The sequence below is a fragment of the Aulostomus chinensis genome, chromosome 15, assembly GCF_037954235.1.
Source record: "Aulostomus chinensis isolate RoL2024-O1b breed Wild chromosome 15, RoL_Achi_v1.0, whole genome shotgun sequence".
Taxonomy (NCBI): Eukaryota; Metazoa; Chordata; class Actinopteri; order Syngnathiformes; family Aulostomidae; genus Aulostomus; species Aulostomus chinensis.
The window spans coordinates 23687385-23707698 of record NC_141334.1 but is presented as its reverse complement, the minus strand read 5'-3'; the positions used below and the strand labels follow the sequence as shown (position 1 = coordinate 23707698).

General features: G+C 40.1%; 1 protein-coding gene across 4 annotated transcripts in view; it reads left to right on the top strand.

The window, feature by feature from the left end:
- LOC147249223 (uncharacterized) overlaps positions 1-20314 on the top strand; it is a 45778-nt gene extending 25464 nt beyond the window's left edge. For all 4 annotated transcript variants that reach the window (XM_086227055.1, XM_086227054.1, XM_086227056.1 and 1 more), the window contains one exon: positions 1-20314. This exon is cut by the window's left edge. In XM_086227055.1, coding sequence (XP_086083181.1) covers positions 1-19954 — 19954 coding nt within the window. In that variant the 3' untranslated portion in view covers positions 19955-20314.

Here is a 20314-nt window from a genome sequence, read left to right as displayed (position 1 = left end):
GAGGAAAGAGGTGGACAAGGAGAAAGAAGAGATTTCAACTGTCATGAAAAGCATCAGTGGGGAGAAGGAACAACTGATGACAATGAAGAATTCCATTGATATGGAAAGACAAATGTTTCAAACACAGAACAATCAGTTGGAAGCAGACATTGAGCATCAAAAAACAGAACTCTTGATGGAAAAAAAAGATGTTGCAGAAGAAAAAGACACACTGAAAGAAGAGAGGGATGATCTGGAAAGACTGAAGGAGCATCTGAAGAAAGAGAGAAAGGACTTGGAACTGATGATTTCAGACATGAAAGAACAAAACGCCATTCTAGAACGAGAGAAGCAAGACTTGGGAGATGAAAAAGGAATTCTGGAGACCACAAAGATGGAGCTGCAGCTGAAGAAAGAGCAAGTACAAAGTCTTTTGGATGAGATCAAAAAAGAGAAAACTACCATCAAAGCTCTGAGCCTTCAAGTTCAGACAAGAAGAGATGATCTAGAGAAAGTTAAGAACATGACCACCTCCAAACAACAAGAACAAGAACTTAAGAGTGACCACGTAAAAAGACAAATGCAAGACCTTGAAGACACTGTGAACAAACTCCTGGCAGGAAGAGAAGAACTGGAGCTTTTGAGGAAAGAAGTGGAAAAGGAGAAAGAAGAGATTTCAGCTGTCATGAAAAGCATCAGTGGAGAGAAGGAAAAACTGATGACGATGAAGAATTCCATTGATATGGAAAGACAAATGTTTCAAACACAGAAGAATCAGCTGGAAGCAGACATTGAGCAACAAAAAACAGAACTCTTGATGGTTAAACAACATGTTGCAGAAGAAAAAGACACATTGAAACAAGAGAGGGATGATCTGGATATCCTGAAGGAGAATCTGAAAAAAGAGAGACAGGACTTGGAGCTGATGAGTGCAGACATAAAGGAACAGAACGCCATTCTAGAACGAGAGAAGCAACACTTGGGAGATGAAAAAGGAATTCTGGAGACCACAAAGAAGGAGCTTCAGCTGAAGACAGAGGAAGTACAAAGTCTTTTGGATGAGATGAACAAGGAGAGAACTACCATCAAAGCTCTAAGCCTTCAAGTTCAGACAAGAAGAGATGATCTAGAGAAAGTCAAGAATGTGATCACCTCCAAACAACAAGAACAAGAACTTAAGAGTGACCACGTAAAAAGACAAATGCAAGAACTTGAAGACACTGTGAACAAACTCCTGGCAGGAAGAGAAGAACTGGAGATTTTGAGGAAAGAGGTGGACAAGGAGAAAGAAGAGATTTCAACTGTCATGAAAAGCATCAGTGGGGAGAAGGAACAACTGATGACAATGAAGAATTCTATTGATATGGAAAGACAAATGTTTCAAACACAGAAGAATCAGTTGCAAGCAGACATTGAGCATCAAAAAACAGAACTCTTGATGGAAAAAAAAGATGTTGCAGAAGAAAAAGACACACTGAAAGAAGAGAGGGATGATCTGGAAAGACTGAAGGAGCATCTGAAGAAAGAGAGAAAGGACTTGGAACTGATGATTTCAGACATGAAAGAACAAAACGCCATTCTAGAACGAGAGAAGCAAGACTTGGGAGATGAAAAAGGAATTCTGGAGACCACAAAGATGGAGCTGCAGCTGAAGAAAGAGCAAGTACAAAGTCTTTTGGATGAGATGAACAAGGAGAGAACTACCATCAAAGCTCTAAGCCTTCAGGTTCAGACAAGAAGAGATGATCTAGAGAAAGTCAAGAATGTGATCACCTCCAAACAACAAGAACAAGAACTTAAGAGTGACCACGTAAAAAGACAAATGCAAGAACTTGAAGACACTGTGAACAAACTCCTGGCAGGAAGAGAAGAACTGGAGATTTTGAGGAAAGAGGTGGACAAGGAGAAAGAAGAGATTTCAACTGTCATGAAAAGCATCAGTGGGGAGAAGGAACAACTGATGACAATGAAGAATTCCATTGATATGGAAAGACAAATGTTTCAAACACAGAAAAATCAGTTGGAAGCAGACATTGAGCATCAAAAAACAGAACTCTTGATGGAAAAAAAAGATGTTGCAGAAGAAAAAGACACACTGAAAGAAGAGAGGGATGATCTGGAAAGACTGAAGGAGCATCTGAAGAAAGAGAGAAAGGACTTAGAACTGATGAGTGCAGACATGAAAGAACAAAACGCCATTCTAGAACGAGAGAAGCAAGACTTGGGAGATGAAAAAGGAATTCTGGAGACCACAAAGACGGAGCTGCAGCTGAAGAAAGAGCAAGTACAAAGTCTTTTGGATGAGATCAAAAAAGAGAAAACTACCATCAAAGCTCTGAGCCTTCAAGTTCAGACAAGAAGAGATGATCTAGAGAAAGTCAAGAACATGACCACCTCCAAACAACAAGAACAAGAACTTAAGAGTGACCACGTAAAAAGACAAATGCAAGACCTTGAAGACACTGTGAACAAACTCCTGGCAGGAAGAGAAGAACTGGAGCTTTTGAGGAAAGAAGTGGAAAAGGAGAAAGAAGAGATTTCAGCTGTCATGAAAAGCATCAGTGGAGAGAAGGAAAAACTGATGACGATGAAGAATTCCATTGATATGGAAAGACAAATGTTTCAAACACAGAAGAATCAGCTGGAAGCAGACATTGAGCAACAAAAAACAGAACTCTTGATGGTTAAACAACATGTTGCAGAAGAAAAAGACACATTGAAACAAGAGAGGGATGATCTGGATATCCTGAAGGAGAATCTGAAAAAAGAGAGACAGGACTTGGAGCTGATGAGTGCAGACATAAAGGAACAGAACGCCATTCTAGAACGAGAGAAGCAACACTTGGGAGATGAAAAAGGAATTCTGGAGACCACAAAGAAGGAGCTTCAGCTGAAGAAAGAGCAAGTACAAAGTCTTTTGGATGAGATGAACAAGGAGAGAACTACCATCAAAGCTCTAAGCCTTCAAGTTCAGACAAGAAGAGATGATCTAGAGAAAGTCAAGAATGTGATCACCTCCAAACAACAAGAACAAGAACTTAAGAGTGACCACGTAAAAAGACAAATGCAAGAACTTGAAGACACTGTGAACAAACTCCTGGCAGGAAGAGAAGAACTGGAGATTTTGAGGAAAGAGGTGGACAAGGAGAAAGAAGAGATTTCAACTGTCATGAAAAGCATCAGTGGGGAGAAGGAACAACTGATGACAATGAAGAATTCCATTGATATGGAAAGACAAATGTTTCAAACACAGAAGAATCAGTTGCAAGCAGACATTGAGCATCAAAAAACAGAACTCTTGATGGAAAAAAAAGATGTTGCAGAAGAAAAAGACACACTGAAAGAAGAGAGGGATGATCTGGAAAGACTGAAGGAGCATCTGAAGAAAGAGAGAAAGGACTTGGAACTGATGATTTCAGACATGAAAGAACAAAACGCCATTCTAGAACGAGAGAAGCAAGACTTGGGAGATGAAAAAGGAATTCTGGAGACCACAAAGATGGAGCTGCAGCTGAAGAAAGAGCAAGTACAAAGTCTTTTGGATGAGATGAACAAGGAGAGAACTACCATCAAAGCTCTAAGCCTTCAAGTTCAGACAAGAAGAGATGATCTAGAGAAAGTCAAGAATGTGATCACCTCCAAACAACAAGAACAAGAACTTAAGAGTGACCACGTAAAAAGACAAATGCAAGAACTTGAAGACACTGTGAACAAACTCCTGGCAGGAAGAGAAGAACTGGAGCTTTTGAGGAAAGAAGTGGACAAGGAGAAAGAAGAGATTTCAACTGTCATGAAAAGCATCAGTGGGGAGAAGGAACAACTGATGACAATGAAGAATTCTATTGATATGGAAAGACAAATGTTTCAAACACAGAAGAATCAGTTGCAAGCAGACATTGAGCATCAAAAAACAGAACTCTTGATGGAAAAAAAAGATGTTGCAGAAGAAAAGGACACACTGAAAGAAGAGAGGGATGATCTGGAAAGACTGAAGGAGCATCTGAAGAAAGAGAGAAAGGACTTGGAACTGATGATTTCAGACATGAAAGAACAAAACGCCATTCTAGAACGAGAGAAGGAAGACTTGGGAGATGAAAAAGGAATTCTGGAGACCACAAAGATGGAGCTGCAGCTGAAGAAAGAGCAAGTACAAAGTCTTTTGGATGAGATGAACAAGGAGAGAACTACCATCAAAGCTCTAAGCCTTCAAGTTCAGACAAGAAGAGATGATCTAGAGAAAGTCAAGAATGTGATCACCTCCAAACAACAAGAACAAGAACTTAAGAGTGACCACGTAAAAAGACAAATGCAAGAACTTGAAGACACTGTGAACAAACTCCTGGCAGGAAGAGAAGAACTGGAGATTTTGAGGAAAGAGGTGGACAAGGAGAAAGAAGAGATTTCAACTGTCATGAAAAGCATCAGTGGGGAGAAGGAACAACTGATGACAATGAAGAATTCCATTGATATGGAAAGACAAATGTTTCAAACACAGAAGAATCAGTTGGAAGCAGACATTGAGCATCAAAAAAAAGAACTCTTGATGGAAAAAAAAGATGTTGCAGAAGAAAATGACACACTGAAAGAAGAGAGGGATGATCTGGAAAGACTGAAGGAGCATCTGAAGAAAGAGAGAAAGGACTTAGAACTGATGAGTGCAGACATGAAAGAACAAAACGCCATTCTAGAACGAGAGAAGCAAGACTTGGGAGATGAAAAAGGAATTCTGGAGACCACAAAGACGGAGCTGCAGCTGAAGAAAGAGCAAGTACAAAGTCTTTTGGATGAGATGAACAAGGAGAGAACTACCATCAAAGCTCTAAGCCTTCAAGTTCAGACAAGAAGAGATGATCTAGAGAAAGTCAAGAACATGACCACCTCCAAACAACAAGAACAAGAACTTAAGAGTGACCACGTAAAAAGACAAATGCAAGACCTTGAAGACACTGTGAACAAACTCCTGGCAGGAAGAGAAGAACTGGAGCTTTTGAGGAAAGAAGTGGAAAAGGAGAAAGAAGAGATTTCAGCTGTCATGAAAAGCATCAGTGGAGAGAAGGAAAAACTGATGACGATGAAGAATTCCATTGATATGGAAAGACAAATGTTTCAAACACAGAAGAATCAGCTGGAAGCAGACATTGAGCAACAAAAAACAGAACTCTTGATGGTTAAACAACATGTTGCAGAAGAAAAAGACACATTGAAACAAGAGAGGGATGATCTGGATATCCTGAAGGAGAATCTGAAAAAAGAGAGACAGGACTTGGAGCTGATGAGTGCAGACATAAAGGAACAGAACGCCATTCTAGAACGAGAGAAGCAACACTTGGGAGATGAAAAAGGAATTCTGGAGACCACAAAGAAGGAGCTTCAGCTGAAGACAGAGCAAGTACAAAGTCTTTTGGATGAGATGAACAAGGAGAGAACTACCATCAAAGCTCTAAGCCTTCAAGTTCAGACAAGAAGAGATGATCTAGAGAAAGTCAAGAATGTGATCACCTCCAAACAACAAGAACAAGAACTTAAGAGTGACCACGTAAAAAGACAAATGCAAGAACTTGAAGACACTGTGAACAAACTCCTGGCAGGAAGAGAAGAACTGGAGCTTTTGAGGAAAGAGGTGGACAAGGAGAAAGAAGAGATTTCAACTGTCATGAAAAGCATCAGTGGGGAGAAGGAACAACTGATGACAATGAAGAATTCCATTGATATGGAAAGACAAATGTTTCAAACACAGAAGAATCAGTTGCAAGCAGACATTGAGCATCAAAAAACAGAACTCTTGATGGAAAAAAAAGATGTTGCAGAAGAAAAAGACACACTGAAAGAAGAGAGGGATAATCTGGAAAGACTGAAGGAGCATCTGAAGAAAGAGAGAAAGGACTTGGAACTGATGAGTGCAGACATGAAAGAACAAAACGCCATTCTAGAACGTCAGAAGCAAGACATTGGAGATGAAAAAGGAATTCTGGAGACCACAAAGACGGAGCTGCAGCTGAAGAAAGAGCAAGTACAAAGTCTTTTGGATGAGATCAAAAAAGAGAAAACTACCATCAAAGCTCTGAGCCTTCAAGTTCAGACAAGAAGAGATGATCTAGAGAAAGTCAAGAACATGACCACCTCCAAACAACAAGAACAAGAACTTAAGAGTGACCACGTAAAAAGACAAATGCAAGACCTTGAAGACACTGTGAACAAACTCCTGGCAGGAAGAGAAGAACTGGAGCTTTTGAGGAAAGAAGTGGAAAAGGAGAAAGAAGAGATTTCAGCTGTCATGAAAAGCATCAGTGGAGAGAAGGAAAAACTGATGACGATGAAGAATTCCATTGATATGGAAAGACAAATGTTTCAAACACAGAAGAATCAGCTGGAAGCAGACATTGAGCAACAAAAAACAGAACTCTTGATGGTTAAACAACATGTTGCAGAAGAAAAAGACACATTGAAACAAGAGAGGGATGATCTGGATATCCTGAAGGAGAATCTGAAAAAAGAGAGACAGGACTTGGAGCTGATGAGTGCAGACATAAAGGAACAGAACGCCATTCTAGAACGAGAGAAGCAACACTTGGGAGATGAAAAAGGAATTCTGGAGACCACAAAGAAGGAGCTTCAGCTGAAGAAAGAGCAAGTACAAAGTCTTTTGGATGAGATGAACAAGGAGAGAACTACCATCAAAGCTCTAAGCCTTCAAGTTCAGACAAGAAGAGATGATCTCGAGAAAGTCAAGAATGTGATCACCTCCAAACAACAAGAACAAGAACTTAAGAGTGACCACGTAAAAAGACAAATGCAAGAACTTGAAGACACTGTGAACAAACTCCTGGCAGGAAGAGAAGAACTGGAGATTTTGAGGAAAGAGGTGGACAAGGAGAAAGAAGAGATTTCAACTGTCATGAAAAGCATCAGTGGGGAGAAGGAACAACTGATGACAATGAAGAATTCCATTGATATGGAAAGACAAATGTTTCAAACACAGAAGAATCAGTTGGAAGCAGACATTGAGCATCAAAAAACAGAACTCTTGATGGAAAAAAAAGATGTTGCAGAAGAAAAAGACACACAGAAAGAAGAGAGGGATGATCTGGAAAGACTGAAGGAGCATCTGAAGAAAGAGAGAAAGGACTTGGAACTGATGAGTGCAGACATAAAGGAACAAAACGCCATTCTTGAACGGGAGAAGCAAGACTTGGGAGATGAAAAAGGAATTCTGGAGACCACAAAGAAGGAGCTTCAGCTGAAGACAGAGGAAGTACAAAGTCTTTTGGATGAGATGAACAAGGAGAGAACTACCATCAAAGCTCTAAGCCTTCAAGTTCAGACAAGAAGAGATGATCTAGAGAAAGTCAAGAATGTGATCACCTCCAAACAACAAGAACAAGAACTTAAGAGTGACCACGTAAAAAGACAAATGCAAGAACTTGAAGACACTGTGAACAAACTCCTGGCAGGAAGAGAAGAACTGGAGATTTTGAGGAAAGAGGTGGACAAGGAGAAAGAAGAGATTTCAACTGTCATGAAAAGCATCAGTGGGGAGAAGGAACAACTGATGACAATGAAGAATTCTATTGATATGGAAAGACAAATGTTTCAAACACAGAAGAATCAGTTGCAAGCAGACATTGAACATCAAAAAACAGAACTCTTGATGGAAAAAAAAGATGTTGCAGAAGAAAAAGACACACTGAAAGAAGAGAGGGATGATCTGGAAAGACTGAAGGAGCATCTGAAGAAAGAGAGAAAGGACTTGGAACTGATGATTTCAGACATGAAAGAACAAAACGCCATTCTAGAACGAGAGAAGCAAGACTTGGGAGATGAAAAAGGAATTCTGGAGACCACAAAGATGGAGCTGCAGCTGAAGAAAGAGCAAGTACAAAGTCTTTTGGATGAGATCAAAAAAGAGAAAACTACCATCAAAGCTCTGAGCCTTCAAGTTCAGAAAAGAAGAGATGATCTAGAGAAAGTTAAGAACATGACCACCTCCAAACAACAAGAACAAGAACTTAAGAGTGACCACGTAAAAAGACAAATGCAAGACCTTGAAGACACTGTGAACAAACTCCTGGCAGGAAGAGAAGAACTGGAGCTTTTGAGGAAAGAAGTGGAAAAGGAGAAAGAAGAGATTTCAGCTGTCATGAAAAGCATCAGTGGAGAGAAGGAAAAACTGATGACGATGAAGAATTCCATTGATATGGAAAGACAAATGTTTCAAACACAGAAGAATCAGCTGGAAGCAGACATTGAGCAACAAAAAACAGAAATCTTGATGGTTAAACAACATGTTGCAGAAGAAAAAGACACATTGAAACAAGAGAGGGATGATCTGGATATCCTGAAGGAGAATCTGAAAAAAGAGAGACAGGACTTGGAGCTGATGAGTGCAGACATAAAGGAACAAAACGCCATTCTAGAACGAGAGAAGCAACACTTGGGAGATGAAAAAGGAATTCTGGAGACCACAAAGAAGGAGCTTCAGCTGAAGAAAGAGCAAGTACAAAGTCTTTTGGATGAGATGAACAAGGAGAGAACTACCATCAAAGCTCTAAGCCTTCAAGTTCAGACAAGAAGAGATGATCTCGAGAAAGTCAAGAATGTGATCACCTCCAAACAACAAGAACAAGAACTTAAGAGTGACCACGTAAAAAGACAAATGCAAGAACTTGAAGACACTGTGAACAAACTCCTGGCAGGAAGAGAAGAACTGGAGATTTTGAGGAAAGAGGTGGACAAGGAGAAAGAAGAGATTTCAACTGTCATGAAAAGCATCAGTGGGGAGAAGGAACAACTGATGACGATGAAGAATTCCATTGATATGGAAAGACAAATGTTTCAAACACAGAAGAATCAGCTGGAAGCAGACATTGAGCAACAAAAAACAGAACTCTTGATGGTTAAACAACATGTTGCAGAAGAAAAAGACACATTGAAACAAGAGAGGGATGATCTGGATATCCTGAAGGAGAATCTGAAAAAAGAGAGACAGGACTTGGAGCTGATGAGTGCAGACATAAAGGAACAGAACGCCATTCTAGAACGAGAGAAGCAACACTTGGGAGATGAAAAAGGAATTCTGGAGACCACAAAGAAGGAGCTTCAGCTGAAGAAAGAGCAAGTACAAAGTCTTTTGGATGAGATGAACAAGGAGAGAACTACCATCAAAGCTCTAAGCCTTCAAGTTCAGACAAGAAGAGATGATCTCGAGAAAGTCAAGAATGTGATCACCTCCAAACAACAAGAACAAGAACTTAAGAGTGACCACGTAAAAAGACAAATGCAAGAACTTGAAGACACTGTGAACAAACTCCTGGCAGGAAGAGAAGAACTGGAGATTTTGAGGAAAGAGGTGGACAAGGAGAAAGAAGAGATTTCAACTGTCATGAAAAGCATCAGTGGGGAGAAGGAACAACTGATGACAATGAAGAATTCCATTGATATGGAAAGACAAATGTTTCAAACACAGAAGAATCAGTTGGAAGCAGACATTGAGCATCAAAAAACAGAACTCTTGATGGAAAAAAAAGATGTTGCAGAAGAAAAAGACACACAGAAAGAAGAGAGGGATGATCTGGAAAGACTGAAGGAGCATCTGAAGAAAGAGAGAAAGGACTTGGAACTGATGAGTGCAGACATAAAGGAACAAAACGCCATTCTTGAACGGGAGAAGCAAGACTTGGGAGATGAAAAAGGAATTCTGGAGACCACAAAGAAGGAGCTTCAGCTGAAGACAGAGGAAGTACAAAGTCTTTTGGATGAGATGAACAAGGAGAGAACTACCATCAAAGCTCTAAGCCTTCAAGTTCAGACAAGAAGAGATGATCTAGAGAAAGTCAAGAATGTGATCACCTCCAAACAACAAGAACAAGAACTTAAGAGTGACCACGTAAAAAGACAAATGCAAGAACTTGAAGACACTGTGAACAAACTCCTGGCAGGAAGAGAAGAACTGGAGATTTTGAGGAAAGAGGTGGACAAGGAGAAAGAAGAGATTTCAACTGTCATGAAAAGCATCAGTGGGGAGAAGGAACAACTGATGACAATGAAGAATTCTATTGATATGGAAAGACAAATGTTTCAAACACAGAAGAATCAGTTGCAAGCAGACATTGAACATCAAAAAACAGAACTCTTGATGGAAAAAAAAGATGTTGCAGAAGAAAAAGACACACTGAAAGAAGAGAGGGATGATCTGGAAAGACTGAAGGAGCATCTGAAGAAAGAGAGAAAGGACTTGGAACTGATGATTTCAGACATGAAAGAACAAAACGCCATTCTAGAACGAGAGAAGCAAGACTTGGGAGATGAAAAAGGAATTCTGGAGACCACAAAGATGGAGCTGCAGCTGAAGAAAGAGCAAGTACAAAGTCTTTTGGATGAGATCAAAAAAGAGAAAACTACCATCAAAGCTCTGAGCCTTCAAGTTCAGAAAAGAAGAGATGATCTAGAGAAAGTTAAGAACATGACCACCTCCAAACAACAAGAACAGGAACTTAAGAGTGACCACGTAAAAAGACAAATGCAAGACCTTGAAGACACTGTGAACAAACTCCTGGCAGGAAGAGAAGAACTGGAGCTTTTGAGGAAAGAAGTGGAAAAGGAGAAAGAAGAGATTTCAGCTGTCATGAAAAGCATCAGTGGAGAGAAGGAAAAACTGATGACGATGAAGAATTCCATTGATATGGAAAGACAAATGTTTCAAACACAGAAGAATCAGCTGGAAGCAGACATTGAGCAACAAAAAACAGAAATCTTGATGGTTAAACAACATGTTGCAGAAGAAAAAGACACATTGAAACAAGAGAGGGATGATCTGGATATCCTGAAGGAGAATCTGAAAAAAGAGAGACAGGACTTGGAGCTGATGAGTGCAGACATAAAGGAACAAAACGCCATTCTAGAACGAGAGAAGCAACACTTGGGAGATGAAAAAGGAATTCTGGAGACCACAAAGAAGGAGCTTCAGCTGAAGAAAGAGCAAGTACAAAGTCTTTTGGATGAGATGAACAAGGAGAGAACTACCATCAAAGCTCTAAGCCTTCAAGTTCAGACAAGAAGAGATGATCTCGAGAAAGTCAAGAATGTGATCACCTCCAAACAACAAGAACAAGAACTTAAGAGTGACCACGTAAAAAGACAAATGCAAGAACTTGAAGACACTGTGAACAAACTCCTGGCAGGAAGAGAAGAACTGGAGATTTTGAGGAAAGAGGTGGACAAGGAGAAAGAAGAGATTTCAACTGTCATGAAAAGCATCAGTGGGGAGAAGGAACAACTGATGACAATGAAGAATTCCATTGATATGGAAAGACAAATGTTTCAAACACAGAAGAATCAGTTGGAAGCAGACATTGAGCATCAAAAAACAGAACTCTTGATGGAAAAAAAAGATGTTGCAGAAGAAAAAGACACACAGAAAGAAGAGAGGGATGATCTGGAAAGACTGAAGGAGCATCTGAAGAAAGAGAGAAAGGACTTGGAACTGATGAGTGCAGACATAAAGGAACAAAACGCCATTCTTGAACGGGAGAAGCAAGACTTGGGAGATGAAAAAGGAATTCTGGAGACCACAAAGAAGGAGCTTCAGCTGAAGACAGAGGAAGTACAAAGTCTTTTGGATGAGATGAACAAGGAGAGAACTACCATCAAAGCTCTAAGCCTTCAAGTTCAGACAAGAAGAGATGATCTAGAGAAAGTCAAGAATGTGATCACCTCCAAACAACAAGAACAAGAACTTAAGAGTGACCACGTAAAAAGACAAATGCAAGAACTTGAAGACACTGTGAACAAACTCCTGGCAGGAAGAGAAGAACTGGAGATTTTGAGGAAAGAGGTGGACAAGGAGAAAGAAGAGATTTCAACTGTCATGAAAAGCATCAGTGGGGAGAAGGAACAACTGATGACAATGAAGAATTCTATTGATATGGAAAGACAAATGTTTCAAACACAGAAGAATCAGTTGCAAGCAGACATTGAACATCAAAAAACAGAACTCTTGATGGAAAAAAAAGATGTTGCAGAAGAAAAAGACACACTGAAAGAAGAGAGGGATGATCTGGAAAGACTGAAGGAGCATCTGAAGAAAGAGAGAAAGGACTTGGAACTGATGATTTCAGACATGAAAGAACAAAACGCCATTCTAGAACGAGAGAAGCAAGACTTGGGAGATGAAAAAGGAATTCTGGAGACCACAAAGATGGAGCTGCAGCTGAAGAAAGAGCAAGTACAAAGTCTTTTGGATGAGATCAAAAAAGAGAAAACTACCATCAAAGCTCTGAGCCTTCAAGTTCAGAAAAGAAGAGATGATCTAGAGAAAGTTAAGAACATGACCACCTCCAAACAACAAGAACAAGAACTTAAGAGTGACCACGTAAAAAGACAAATGCAAGACCTTGAAGACACTGTGAACAAACTCCTGGCAGGAAGAGAAGAACTGGAGCTTTTGAGGAAAGAAGTGGAAAAGGAGAAAGAAGAGATTTCAGCTGTCATGAAAAGCATCAGTGGAGAGAAGGAAAAACTGATGACGATGAAGAATTCCATTGATATGGAAAGACAAATGTTTCAAACACAGAAGAATCAGCTGGAAGCAGACATTGAGCAACAAAAAACAGAAATCTTGATGGTTAAACAACATGTTGCAGAAGAAAAAGACACATTGAAACAAGAGAGGGATGATCTGGATATCCTGAAGGAGAATCTGAAAAAAGAGAGACAGGACTTGGAGCTGATGAGTGCAGACATAAAGGAACAAAACGCCATTCTAGAACGAGAGAAGCAACACTTGGGAGATGAAAAAGGAATTCTGGAGACCACAAAGAAGGAGCTTCAGCTGAAGAAAGAGCAAGTACAAAGTCTTTTGGATGAGATGAACAAGGAGAGAACTACCATCAAAGCTCTAAGCCTTCAAGTTCAGACAAGAAGAGATGATCTCGAGAAAGTCAAGAATGTGATCACCTCCAAACAACAAGAACAAGAACTTAAGAGTGACCACGTAAAAAGACAAATGCAAGAACTTGAAGACACTGTGAACAAACTCCTGGCAGGAAGAGAAGAACTGGAGATTTTGAGGAAAGAGGTGGACAAGGAGAAAGAAGAGATTTCAACTGTCATGAAAAGCATCAGTGGGGAGAAGGAACAACTGATGACGATGAAGAATTCCATTGATATGGAAAGACAAATGTTTCAAACACAGAAGAATCAGCTGGAAGCAGACATTGAGCAACAAAAAACAGAACTCTTGATGGTTAAACAACATGTTGCAGAAGAAAAAGACACATTGAAACAAGAGAGGGATGATCTGGATATCCTGAAGGAGAATCTGAAAAAAGAGAGACAGGACTTGGAGCTGATGAGTGCAGACATAAAGGAACAGAACGCCATTCTAGAACGAGAGAAGCAACACTTGGGAGATGAAAAAGGAATTCTGGAGACCACAAAGAAGGAGCTTCAGCTGAAGAAAGAGCAAGTACAAAGTCTTTTGGATGAGATGAACAAGGAGAGAACTACCATCAAAGCTCTAAGCCTTCAAGTTCAGACAAGAAGAGATGATCTCGAGAAAGTCAAGAATGTGATCACCTCCAAACAACAAGAACAAGAACTTAAGAGTGACCACGTAAAAAGACAAATGCAAGAACTTGAAGACACTGTGAACAAACTCCTGGCAGGAAGAGAAGAACTGGAGATTTTGAGGAAAGAGGTGGACAAGGAGAAAGAAGAGATTTCAACTGTCATGAAAAGCATCAGTGGGGAGAAGGAACAACTGATGACAATGAAGAATTCCATTGATATGGAAAGACAAATGTTTCAAACACAGAAGAATCAGTTGGAAGCAGACATTGAGCATCAAAAAACAGAACTCTTGATGGAAAAAAAAGATGTTGCAGAAGAAAAAGACACACAGAAAGAAGAGAGGGATGATCTGGAAAGACTGAAGGAGCATCTGAAGAAAGAGAGAAAGGACTTGGAACTGATGAGTGCAGACATAAAGGAACAAAACGCCATTCTTGAACGGGAGAAGCAAGACTTGGGAGATGAAAAAGGAATTCTGGAGACCACAAAGAAGGAGCTTCAGCTGAAGACAGAGGAAGTACAAAGTCTTTTGGATGAGATGAACAAGGAGAGAACTACCATCAAAGCTCTAAGCCTTCAAGTTCAGACAAGAAGAGATGATCTAGAGAAAGTCAAGAATGTGATCACCTCCAAACAACAAGAACAAGAACTTAAGAGTGACCACGTAAAAAGACAAATGCAAGAACTTGAAGACACTGTGAACAAACTCCTGGCAGGAAGAGAAGAACTGGAGATTTTGAGGAAAGAGGTGGACAAGGAGAAAGAAGAGATTTCAACTGTCATGAAAAGCATCAGTGGGGAGAAGGAACAACTGATGACAATGAAGAATTCTATTGATATGGAAAGACAAATGTTTCAAACACAGAAGAATCAGTTGCAAGCAGACATTGAACATCAAAAAACAGAACTCTTGATGGAAAAAAAAGATGTTGCAGAAGAAAAAGACACACTGAAAGAAGAGAGGGATGATCTGGAAAGACTGAAGGAGCATCTGAAGAAAGAGAGAAAGGACTTGGAACTGATGATTTCAGACATGAAAGAACAAAACGCCATTCTAGAACGAGAGAAGCAAGACTTGGGAGATGAAAAAGGAATTCTGGAGACCACAAAGATGGAGCTGCAGCTGAAGAAAGAGCAAGTACAAAGTCTTTTGGATGAGATCAAAAAAGAGAAAACTACCATCAAAGCTCTGAGCCTTCAAGTTCAGAAAAGAAGAGATGATCTAGAGAAAGTTAAGAACATGACCACCTCCAAACAACAAGAACAGGAACTTAAGAGTGACCACGTAAAAAGACAAATGCAAGACCTTGAAGACACTGTGAACAAACTCCTGGCAGGAAGAGAAGAACTGGAGCTTTTGAGGAAAGAAGTGGAAAAGGAGAAAGAAGAGATTTCAGCTGTCATGAAAAGCATCAGTGGAGAGAAGGAAAAACTGATGACGATGAAGAATTCCATTGATATGGAAAGACAAATGTTTCAAACACAGAAGAATCAGCTGGAAGCAGACATTGAGCAACAAAAAACAGAAATCTTGATGGTTAAACAACATGTTGCAGAAGAAAAAGACACATTGAAACAAGAGAGGGATGATCTGGATATCCTGAAGGAGAATCTGAAAAAAGAGAGACAGGACTTGGAGCTGATGAGTGCAGACATAAAGGAACAAAACGCCATTCTAGAACGAGAGAAGCAACACTTGGGAGATGAAAAAGGAATTCTGGAGACCACAAAGAAGGAGCTTCAGCTGAAGAAAGAGCAAGTACAAAGTCTTTTGGATGAGATGAACAAGGAGAGAACTACCATCAAAGCTCTAAGCCTTCAAGTTCAGACAAGAAGAGATGATCTCGAGAAAGTCAAGAATGTGATCACCTCCAAACAACAAGAACAAGAACTTAAGAGTGACCACGTAAAAAGACAAATGCAAGAACTTGAAGACACTGTGAACAAACTCCTGGCAGGAAGAGAAGAACTGGAGATTTTGAGGAAAGAGGTGGACAAGGAGAAAGAAGAGATTTCAACTGTCATGAAAAGCATCAGTGGGGAGAAGGAACAACTGATGACAATGAAGAATTCCATTGATATGGAAAGACAAATGTTTCAAACACAGAAGAATCAGTTGCAAGCAGACATTGAGCATCAAAAAACAGAACTCTTGATGGAAAAAAAAGATGTTGCAGAAGAAAAAGACACACTGAAAGAAGAGAGGGATAATCTGGAAAGACTGAAGGAGCATCTGAAGAAAGAGAGAAAGGACTTGGAACTGATGAGTGCAGACATGAAAGAACAAAACGCCATTCTAGAACGTCAGAAGCAAGACTTTGGAGATGAAAAAGGAATTCTGGAGACCACAAAGACGGAGCTGCAGCTGAAGAAAGAGCAAGTCCAAAGTCTTTTGGATGAGATCATCAAGGAGAAAACTACCATCAAAGCTCTGAGCCTTCAAGTTCAGACAAGAAGAGATGATCTAGAGAAAATTAAGAACATGACCACCTCCAATCAACAAGAACAAGAACTTAAGAGTGACCACGTAAAAAGACAAATGCAAGAACTTGAAGACACTGTGAACAAACTCCTGGCAGGAAAAGAAGAACTGGAGCTTTTGAGGAAAGAGGTGGACAAGGAGAAAGAAGACATTTCAGCTGTCATGAAAAGCATCAGTGGAGAGAAGGAACAACTGATGGGAATGAAGAATTCCATTGATATGGATAGACAATTGCTTGATCATGACAAGAATGGAATGGCAGAAGAAAAACAAACTCTTCAACAACAAAAAGCAAAGCTGAAAAAAGAAAGAGAAGATCTGGAAAGACTGAAGGAAGTTCTGAAGAAAGAGAGACGCGACTTGGAGCTGATGAGTTCAGAAATGAAGGAACAAAACGCCATTCTAGAACGAGAGAAGCAAGACTTGGGCGATGAAAAAGGAATTCTGGAGACCAAAAAGATGGAGCTGCAGCTGAAGAAAGAGCAAGTAGAAAGTCTTTTGGATGAGATCATCAAGGAAAAATCTACCAAAGAAGTTGTTGTAGAACAAAAAGAAATGCTGCAACAACAGACAGACGAACTGGATAGACTGAAGGAGCATCTGAAGAAAGAGAGAAAGGACTTGGAGCTGATGAGTGCAGACATAAAGGAACAAAACGCCATTCTAGAACGAGAGAAGCAAGACTTGGGAGATGAAAAAGGAATTCTGGAGACCACAAAGAAGGAGCTTCAGCTGAAGAAAGAGCAAGTAGAAAGTCTTTTGGATGAGATCAACAAGGAGAGAACTACCATCAAAGCTCTAAGCCTTCAAGTTCAGACAAGAAGAGACGATCTAGAGAAAGTCAAGAATGTGATCACCTCCAAACAACAAGAACAAGAACTTAAGAGTGACCACGTAAAAAGACAAATGCAAGAACTTGAAGACACTGTGAACAAACTCCTGGCAGGAAGAGAAGAACTGGAGCTTTTGAGGAAAGAGGTGGACAAGGAGAAAGAAGAGATTTCAGCTGTCATGAAAAGCATCAGTGAAGAGAAGGAACAACTGATGACAATGAAGAATTCCATTGATATGGAAAGACAAATGTTTCAAACACAGAGGAATCAGTTGGAAGCAGACATTGAGCATCAAAAAACAGAACTCATGATGGAAAAACAAGATCATGCAGAACAAAAAGAAACGTTGAAATTAGAGAGAGACGATCTGGATAGACTGAAGGAGCATCTGAAGAAAGAGAGACAGGATTTGGAGCTGATGAGTGCAGACATAAAGGAACAAAACGCCAATCTAGAACATCAGAAGCAAGACTTGGGAGATGAAAAAGGAATTCTGGAGACCACAAAGACGGAGCTGCAGCTGAAGAAAGAGCAAGTACAAAGTCTTTTGGATGAGATCAACAAGGAGAAAACTACCATCAAAGCTCTGAGCCTTCAAGTTCAGACAAGAAGCGATGATCTAGAGAAAGTTAAGAACATGATCACCTCCAAACAACAAGAACAAGAAGTTAAGAGTGACCACGCAAAAAGACAAATGCAAGAACTTGAAGACACTGTGAACAAACTCCTGACAGGAAAAGAAGAACTGGACATTTTGAGGAAAGAGGTGGACAAGGAGAAAGAAGAGATTTCAGCTGTCATGAAAAGAATCAGTGGGGAGAAGGAACAACTGATGACAATGAAGAATTCCATTGATATGGAAAGACAAATGTTTCAAACACAGAAGAATCAGTTGGAAGCAGACATTGAGCATCAAAAAACAGAACTCTTGATGGAAAAACAACATGTTGCAGAAGAAAAAGACACATTGAAACAAGAGAGGGATGATCTGGATAGACTGAAGGAGCATCTGAAGAAAGAGAGACAGGACTTGGAACTGATGAGTGCAGACATGAAAGAACAAAACGCCATTCTAGAACGTGAGAAGCAAAACTTTGGAGATGAAAAAGCAATTCTGGAGACCACAAAGACGGAGCTGCAGCTGAAGAAAGAGCAAGTAGAAAGTCTTTTGGATGAGATCAACAAGGAAAAATCTACCAAAGAAGTTGTTGTAGAACAAAAAGAAATGCTGCAACAACAGACAGACGGACTGGATAGACTGAAGGAGCATCTAAAGAAAGAGAGAAAAGACTTGGAGCTGATGAGTGCAGACATAAAGGAACAAAACGCTATTCTAGAACAAGAGAAGCAAGACTTTGGAGATGAAAAACGAATTCTGGAGACCACAAAGAAGGAGCTTCAGCTGAAGAAAGAGCAAGTACAAAGTCTTTTGGATGAGATCAACAAGGAGAAAACTACCATCAAAGCTCTGAGCCTTCAAGTTCAGACAAGAAGAGATGATGTAGAGAAAGTCAAGCACATGATCACCTCCAAACAACAAGAACAAGAACTGAAGAGAGACCACGTAAAAAGGCAAATGCAAGAACTTGAAGACACTGTGAAGAAACTACTGGCAGGAAGAGAAGAACTGGAGTTCTTGAGGAAAGAGGTGGACAAGGAGAAAGAAGAGATTTCAGCTGTCATGAAAAGCATCAGTGGAGAGAAGGAAAAAACAATTACAAGTTATGTTTCAGAAATACAAAAGAGTCAGAACATAGAGAATCAAAAAAAGGGACTCCTGTCTGAGAAGATCAGAAGACACGACCAGATTCGGTCCTATTTCTTATCCACAGAACAAGAAGAAAATCAACAAGTTGAATTGTTCGTGGCAAAGAATGAGTTCGAAAAGGAGAAAGGAATCAATGACGGTCTTCTTGTTTACAAAAAAGAAGAACTGGAGAAGGGAATCCTTTCAATGGAGAAAATAAAGACAGAGGAAAGCTCTGATCGAAGGGCCAGGGAGGGCTGGTTCATCACTTTAACAAGGTCAATGGAAACACTCTTAGCCAAACTTAAACAAGTCAATCAAAAAATATGTGAAGATTTGAACAAGAATATTTCCAGATTAGAGCAAAGGGGTGGAAACATTCGGCTGCTGAATACCATATTAGAACACAGGTGCTCAGAACTTGATGAACAGAGGAAGACAATCAGCCACTATTATGACCTGATTAGGCGCAAAAAACATGTGCTCATAGACAAGGCTGTCCAAACAGAATGTGTGGCCAAAGAGTCATTGGCAAGGCACGGTACAGAAATAAACGACTTGATAAAACATGAAGAAGGTGAGACAGATGTTCTCCAGAAAGATGTCATGATCCAGACCAAAGAATTTCAGTATCGGTGGAGGTATGAGGAAGAAAAACGTGATCTTCTCAGAACAGATAAAGATATAAAAAGTGAGGGAGAGGGTCCGCTGATAGGAGCTGAGGCTGCAGCTGTGGAAAATGAAGATTTAACTCTGCCTGAATCAGTGGCAGAGCAAGATAATTTTACAGATGACAAAATATCAAAAGAATCCTTAAAAAAGATCTGGAAGGATACAAAAGCAGAGAGGAGGGAGATAGAGCAGATGAAGCACAGGGGTCGTGAGATGAGACACAGCCTGGAGAAGAGACTAAAAGTGATCAACAAGTTTGTTCAGAAAACATGGATGCAGAGAGAACAGGAGCTCGTAAAGACGCTGACATTGGAACAAGGACCGCCTCAGACACGTCTAATTGACTGGGAGTCAAGGCACAAAACCCTAGATCAAAAATACACAGAGCTCCAGCAAGTCAAGGTTCAGATGCGCAGAGAGATTGAGAAACTGTGTGTCAAAGAACAACTGCCCATGATTCTGGAAACTAGAGACAAAGCCAATCAAACAACCCAGGTAGTTATTACCACGGAAACCATCGCCACAAATTCATATCAGGAGCAGACGATGGGAGAGGACGGTGAAGCAGCTCCACACGCATCCAGTGGCCTCTGCCAGCTCTTGCATTACTGTTGCTGCTGCTCCAGCTGCTCTCCCTGTGCCTGCACCAGGAGGACACGTCCACAGGAGGAATGAGACGCCTGTAGGGTTTATGTAGAATAAGCATCCGGAGAAAGTACACACTTGTATTTCATTTCCATTAAAATTTAAAATCGAGATGTTCTTAGTCATAAAATGTTATTGAAAGAGAAATTTAGCCATCTGTCGTTAAACAGCAGCACAGTAACTATTCAACGTTCTTCGTATTTCTTCAGATCAAAGCGTGTGGTTTGTTTTACTTTGTAAATGCATCGTGTTTTCTTTGCGATTCACAAGATTTGATTGTGTGTGGGGTTTTTTTAAGAGTGGGAGTTTTAATTTTCACATTTTAAGCCCCTATTAGGACTGTAATATTATTCATTTGCTCATATATTAAACTTCTGAAATTGTGTCAAA